This window comes from Achroia grisella, unplaced genomic scaffold (genome assembly GCF_030625045.1).
Source record: "Achroia grisella isolate CSIRO2021 unplaced genomic scaffold, CSIRO_AGI_Agris_v1 utg4880, whole genome shotgun sequence".
Taxonomy (NCBI): Eukaryota; Metazoa; Arthropoda; class Insecta; order Lepidoptera; family Pyralidae; genus Achroia; species Achroia grisella.
The window spans coordinates 155,352-162,858 of NW_026712892.1; the positions used below are offsets into that span (position 1 = coordinate 155,352).

Sequence of the window (7,507 nt, forward strand, 5' to 3'; positions counted from 1 at the left end):
ACGTCCAGCTTCTGCTGCAGGAACGCAAGGAGTTCGTTGGCCACAAGTTTGTCACACATGGCTGGAACTTCGACTAGCACGGCTTATGCCGCGCTGAGCAATTACGATATTAAATAAAATAATTATAATACGTGCACATCGGATCGCGCTTACACTGAGACTGAATTATATGGTGAGTGTGCTCGGACATGATGGATTCAAGAATTGTTTCCAATTCCTGAAAGTAATCTAGAGATGGGGGACAATAAATAACACCTAGAACGATTTTGGTCCCCTTGACATAAGTACAAATAAATAAAAATTCAGCGTTAGCGGAGATGGGGGAAGAAGCCAGTACTTCGTATTTAAAAGAAGTCCGCAAGTAAATTGCAACACCACCGCCTCGTTTCTCCAAGCGGTCATTACGAATCATAACGAACCCTGGGAGACTGTAATTGGAGGACGGCATAGATGGTTTGAGCCAACTTTCAGAAATTAAAATAACATCAACATTAATGTTGTAAAGCATGTTAAAAAGTTCACCGTGATGTTGAGGAATGCTTTGGGCATTCAGGTGACAAATATTGAGGCTAAAAGGGAAACGCTGAAATTCGTCATAGAGAAGGGAAGAAAGAGATTCATTTAAAGAAATATTCGGCGACTGGATTGAGGGATTTGAGTCATCTAATGCAGAAAAAAAGAATCATCATCAGACATACGAAGTTCTTTTTTTATAAAAAATAAAAAAAAAACTATTTGTTGATTGTATAAATCAATAAATAAATATTAATAATACTAAAGTAATATAAAAATAGAAATAAAAAAAATAATATATAAAAATACAACTAATAATATTATTTAGTCTCTGCTAGAGCCCGCCGGCCGTCTGTTAACAATAAAAAAAAACAAAATACATATATCCAATCAACATGTACAACAATTAGATAGAATTACTAATATTGAACAAAAAATAAAAAAATCTAAGTCAACAATCACTACGTAGAATAATGTTGAGTGAAATCGCGTATAGAAAATGAAAATTAATATTTGACAATCAGAATAAAGTAATCGGAGAAAGTGTCATCTGACAGCTGTCACTTGACACATTACACAGATTATATGCAGATGTAAACATAGAAGTCAAGTTATTATAATACTAATAATTAAAGTAAACGAGCAAAATCATAAATATGAGGGTGAAACTAAAATAAAATTACGCAGTAGTGATTGCTATATAACATTGAAATTGACCGGATAATACTAAATTCCAACTACTTAACACTAATGCTTGACCCGCATACCACGACGAGTTCTTGAGTATCCAGAAACCTTATGGACTCGCTGAGCTGACTGGGAAGCTGGATCCGGCAATTTAGACGATGTGGGCTCGCTGGATTTGGGAATTATAGCGTCCAAATCATCAATGTTGTTAATGCGGCGGCGACCGCCAGACGGATCTTTAGTGTATATATTACCGCTTAGCGTCCAAACGTTTCTCATACCTAACCGCTTCCGGGCCTCGAGGAACAATTCCTGCCTCCGTCGAGTCAAGAATTCGGAAACAACAAGCATGGTCCCCTTCAATTTAGTCTTGCTTTTCCAAATTAATGAACTGAGAGCAGGATTAATGGTACGAAATATAATGGGTCTACAACGGCTCTCAATCGCCGTACCTAGGCGATGACAACTAGAAATGTCAGAGGCTTGGACATCGGATAGCTTGAGGTGATCCTTGCAGATAGTGGCAATCACAGAGGCCAAGTCATCGCCACTCTCTGGAACTCCGCCAAGTAGAAGATACTTCCGTCTGTGTCTCATCTCTATTTCATCGGTTGTTTGGATCAAGTATGCTATTTGCTGACGAAGAAGACCCAAGACTTCATGAGTATAGATCTTAAATTCATTAAATTCATTGGACAATTGTGCGATTGTGAGTGTATCCGTTGTTTGAGGAGTAATAGCCTGGAGTTTACCTTCAAAACCCGCCATCATCTTAAGAAGTATGTTCTCCAATGTCTTCTGTGTAGAGGCCAAGTCAGCAAAGTTCGCCATCTCCAAAGTGTTAAGTGTTGTGACAAAAATGAGACTGGCCGGCAGGATTATGCAGATATTTGGTTATTTAATACATGTAAAGATATGCTAACACTTTATATTAATCTTTAGACAATAAACAATGCACTTAAGGTGAGATAATATTATTTTAGTTAATAAAAACAATTAAATTAATATAAAATTTGAAGAGAGATATTTTAAGTGTACAACTACCTACTACATATATGGCATCATAGCTGATTACATACAGCAACGTAAAGTTGTCCTCGATTATGCCGGAGTTAGGGCTACAAAGGGCATGACCCGAGGTTGCGTGCAGGGGTCCGCATGTGGTCCAACCATGTGGAACATCATCCTTGATGAGCTTTTACAGACGGAACTCCCTGAGGGGTGTCACATTCAAGCATTTGCGGATGATGTGCTTATGATAGTCACTGCGTCGGATGTCTCTACATTGGAGAGTAGGACAAATACTGCGCTAAAAACTGCTACACAATGGGGTGCCGGAGTAAAACTTACCTTTGGTCCTAATAAAACCCAGCTGATAGCTTTTACTCCAAAGGCTAAGACGGCGGACATTCTCATGGATGGTACGGTTCTTAAATTCACTAAGGAAATTAAGTTGCTTGGCGTTATACTGGATGAAAAGCTCTTATTTAGATCCCATGTGCGCTACATCACTGAAAAGGCTATGCGTATTTTTCAACGACTGTGCTTATATGTCAGACCAACTTGGGGAGCTCATTCAGGAAATGTAAGCATTATTTATCATGGCGTCATTGAGCCAATCATTACGTATGCAGCGGGCATTTGGGGACATGCAGCTAAGAAGAAATGTAACCGCAAGACGCTCGAAAGAGCACAAAGAGGCTTTGCTTTAAGAACTATTAAAGGGTTTCGAACAGTATCAACTACCGCTGCACTTGCGTTGGCACAATTTACCCCGCTGGATCTTAAAGTGTTGGAGGTAGCCAATGTGGAGCGAACTCGGCTGCTGGGCACCACTGATCTTCTCCCTGAAGACATCGAACTGGAAAAACAGACACCTGTACATCAATTATTGCATCCCGCAACTAGAATTTCTATTCCTTTACTACTAGCTGATAGTCAAGAGAAAGCAGATACTTTTATTAAAATCGATACAATAGCAATATTTACCGACGGTAGCAAACGAGAAACTGGCGAGGTTGGTGCGGCCTTCATATGCTGTGATCCAGAAGCGACGGTGCCAGTCATAAAAAAGAAGTTCAAATTGCACTCTAGCTGCAGTGTGTACCAGGCTGAGTTATTCGCAATTTGCCGAGCCTGCGAATGGGCTGTTGCCCACAAATACCCGCACACTGTCATTTACACTGACTCTTTATCATCAATCAAATCAATACAGAACCGTAGTAACACTCATCCCATTGCTTCTCGCATTCATCATGTGCTCCAACAATCCCTTCATCCAATAGAATTTGTGTGGGTTAAAAATCACGTAGGTATTGCGGGCAACGAGGCAGCGGATGTTGCTGCCGGGGGGGCGAGTCGGCTGCATAAAGCACCAGAGTACGCCAAATTTCCTTTGACCTACGCTAAGACTTTATATAAAAAGGACGCTCGCATTTCGTGGCAAAACAGATATATATCCGCTGAACAGGGAGCTCATACTCGCAAGCTCCTTCCTCGCCTTGAAGAAGTTTGTTGTAAAACCTTGCGCAATTTCCATAAAACGAATTACTAACTTTCGTCAAACTAACGTGAGATTAGTAAGCCTACTATTCACTTTATATTTAATCGATGGTATTCGTATCCACTTCGGCCATCCAACGTTATCGAAGGGCCTCATTCGATATTATAATAACAGTTAACATCGGGTAATATAATAAAATTAAAATCATATAAAATTTAGTTTGAGATAATTTACATACTTAAAATATGAAAGTTGCCACTGACAACTACACATTACATTTCAACATCATGAATTCAGTCTTTGTTATATTTTTCCGCCTTAAGTTGTATCACTTAATTTTTCACACCAGGTACTAGTCAGCATCTCTGCAAACACGGCTGCCTAGCTAATTAGTGAAATACCTGTTAAAACAAAACATTAAAAAATGCCACCGCTTGCCCACTATGGCTACGGTCTCAACAGATCTGGATTTTATTAGACTCAGCCACCGCTTGCCCGCACAAGGAGCTACGGCCTCAAACTGGTCAAATTCTCATTAGACTCAGCCACCGCTTGCCCACACAAAGAGCTACGGCCTCAAACTGGTCAGATTCTCATTAGATTCAGCCACCGCTTGCCGCCACAAGGAACTACGGCCACCAACTGAAACACATCAAATATTTAACAACTGGTAATTTTCTCAATGAGGCATTCACCGCTTGCGCACGCAAGGAGTTACGGCCTCCAACTAGTCATATTCTTTATGGTACTATGCTATTTTTACTTCAGCCTCAAGTGCTCTACATTGCAACTCAACTATGGGTTATATGCACTCCCATCAAATTTTACTATTACTTTTTATTCTATTACATTTCTTTAAGAACTGGATTTCCTGGTTCCATTTTACTATTTCTCCACCGCTTTAAAGGACTTTATAACATTTAATCATAAGTTAATTCAATTTAATTATGTACCAAATTCGAATTATATATCTGGTTGATATATATCTACCAATTTCTGAACGAACTTGCAATATATTACTACCACATACCCTACTCCTATTATTATCTACCAAATCTTGAGTAGCATCAACAAAAAGCGAGTCGTTCGTTGTACGTCGCATTGAGCACACGCGGATCCCCATTTTCTCCGTGAACTAACGTATACGGAACCATCAGCCGCGATCTCAGCGCAATCATCTCATCAGTATATCATCAAATCTAAATCACCATCATTTACCTTAAAATCCATAAATAGTATTCATATTCATATGATTATTATATTAATCTCATAATTTCATCAAAGTATTGCAAATCATTTTTCATTGTCATATCAACCGCCCGTTCTATTAGCCATTTTGCTCATAACTCAGCTTGTCATCGATTGTAACTCATCATTGTATCACTAGCATTCCTTAATCTTTCAGATCTATTCGTTCATGTACAACTCTTCACCGCGTATATTTACCGACTATTTTCCATCGAGGTGTATCAAATTTTACCTTGTGATCGTCCTTACTACAATCTTGCAGTGTAACTATCTTGTACACCTCGAGCGCTTTATTCATAATATTTCTAAAGTGTCTGTATACGGTGTCTGGGTTCTATAAATTAGCACCTCTTCTAATTTCCCATTAATTACAACAGGCACATAAAATCAATTCTGAAAGGATTAATTTCAATTTAAACTATTTAGTTAGTACAATAGTCAATCCGATTTCTCCAAAGGGCGTTCAGCCACACATACAAGTGCATATAGGTGCTCAGACTAATCTATGGAATCAAATACCCAGCATTTGATTGCGTTGATCATTACTTATAAAAATTTTAACTTCCGTCGTCGTCAAAGACAACGCTTTAAATTTAATTCAATCTTATTTATCTGATGAATATCAACCAAATATTTGAAAACAACATCACCGTTATTATTATAAACTTCCAATATCTCTACACCTGTAATTTTGTACAATTCAACATTAAAACACCCTCACTTATTTAATACATCCTGTTGGCGACAGCTCCTCAGGGAGAGCAGTGGACTGTATCGATGGTGGGGTTTGAAAGAAACGGTTGTCTCTTGAAGCCTGTTTATTCTCTCCACAGAAGTTTCACAATTGAGTTATAACCGTATTCGATGTTACATTCAAGTTTCAGCCGCTGTAGCTCAGACTGTATGGCGTCTATAGGAAACTACCGCGACTGACTTTACAATAATAACGGACTATAACTGCCGTCCGTACTGTGTTCGATTATGACAGCCGTCGGCATATAACAATCCGACTATGTCTGCCTGAGTCCCTCTATTATAACAGTATTATGACTCCCCCGATACAAAAATTCCTCGCCTTATATATGGGAGGTATAGACTGTAGTGGGGACTACAGTCCTTACAAAATTCTTACTGGCAATAAACCTGGTTCTTGCATTTATTTTATATTTGCGTCGGCTCTGTCCTTGTATCTTAATCTGTACCGATCGACTATTTATTTCGCATCGGTCAGCGTTTATTCCATGCATGTTTAGTGGGTGAATCGGTCCGTTCGCCCCCACTGCTTTTGCTATTTTTTCATCCAATAGCGTAACTGTAGATCCCTCATCGAATAGTGCATATATTCTTTGTTTTCCTTTCGGGCCAATTACAGTGACTGGACATATTTTTAATTTGATGTCGGTACTCTTGTCAAATGTCGTTGTCGTAACCGCTTCGTTGTCGATGTCTTCAGCATTGTCACCGGTGTTTGCGCTGAGCCCTGTGTGTTGGTGCAGCAGCGGGTGGTAGCGAAGCTTACACGTGCTGACGCCGCACGGTATTGCTTCGCAATTGTGACGTTTATTTTTACTTACGAGACATTTAAAACACAGACTGCCTTTTTTAACAACGTTCCATCGTTGATCGATTGTTTTTGTTGTGAATTCAGGACAAACTGTTAACTTGTGTTGTCGTCTGCAGTCTGGGCACACAATCGTGTGTCCCTTATTCTCATTTTCTACAGTTTCAACTGTAAAAACATGTCTCTTATTCCTAGGCGGTATCGCTGTCTGCCCATGCATCGTGGGTGATCGCGGTATTTCTTTTTTTACGTATGTAGGCGCCGAATATCCATATTTCATAGCCCTTCTCGCCTCTTGCGTAAGATGGTTTGAAAGTTGAATTATGTCTGGTATATCCTGCTTCTCATTTTTCTCTGCAAATATATACCAGTTCGATCGTTGATGGGGACTCATTTTCTCCAGTACTTCCCTGGTCAGCATCGGGTTGAACAGATAACCTTTTTTTACTTGACTCAGAACTGTTACGATGTTTTGTACTTTAACTGCGAATGCATTAAATTCGCTAGTGGACTGCCCTGGTCGTGGCAGTCGCTTCAAGTCTTCAATAGCACGATCGGCTATTATTTCGGGATGACCGAAGCAATGTTCCAGCGTTTCCATAATACGATCTGGATGGGTCGAGGCATTCAGCAACGGTGCTACCATTTCTCTAGCTTCACCCCGCAGACTGTTTCGCAATCTCGCTATGTTTTCGACTGCTGTAAAGCGATACAGTGCTGTCGTCTCCGTCATAGCTGCGCGGAATTGAAGCCATTCCCACGGCGACCCAGTAAATATGGGTAAATCAGTAGCTTGTCGTGGTGGTGGCCTGGACTTCATAAGAAATTCTACCGCGCTCGTTAGCTTGTCTATGGCTCGTTCCATTATGTCCGTCGGTGTTGATGATCGTCGATGCTGGTCTTCATTGTTCTGTGTCTTGATCGGGGTTTTTAATTGTTCCCCGTTCACGTGGCGAGTCGGTTTGGTACTTATAAATACCGGCTCCCCTCGTATG

At 40.0% G+C, this 7,507-nt stretch overlaps 1 protein-coding gene across 1 annotated transcript; it reads left to right on the plus strand.

The window, feature by feature from the left end:
• The first annotated feature begins 2,329 nt into the window (after positions 1-2,329).
• Positions 2,330-5,762, plus strand: LOC131846084 (uncharacterized). Its single transcript, XM_059195301.1, has 2 exons — positions 2,330-3,709; positions 5,700-5,762. Exons 1-2 carry the CDS (start codon positions 2,330-2,332, stop codon positions 5,760-5,762), a joined length of 1,443 nt encoding a protein of 480 aa, XP_059051284.1.
• Positions 5,763-7,507: the final 1,745 nt, after the last annotated feature.

What these genes read in the sequence shown, in the direction of transcription:
- LOC131846084 (XM_059195301.1), top strand. Translation starts at nt 2,330, where the DNA reads ATGACCCGAGGTTGCGTGCAGGGGTCCGCATGTGGTCCAACCATGTGG. An exon ending in TCCTTCCTCGCCTTGAAGAA is followed by an intron (nt 3,710 to 5,699) that starts GTTTGTTGTAAA and finishes TGTTGGCGACAG; the next exon opens with CTCCTCAGGGAGAGCAGTGG.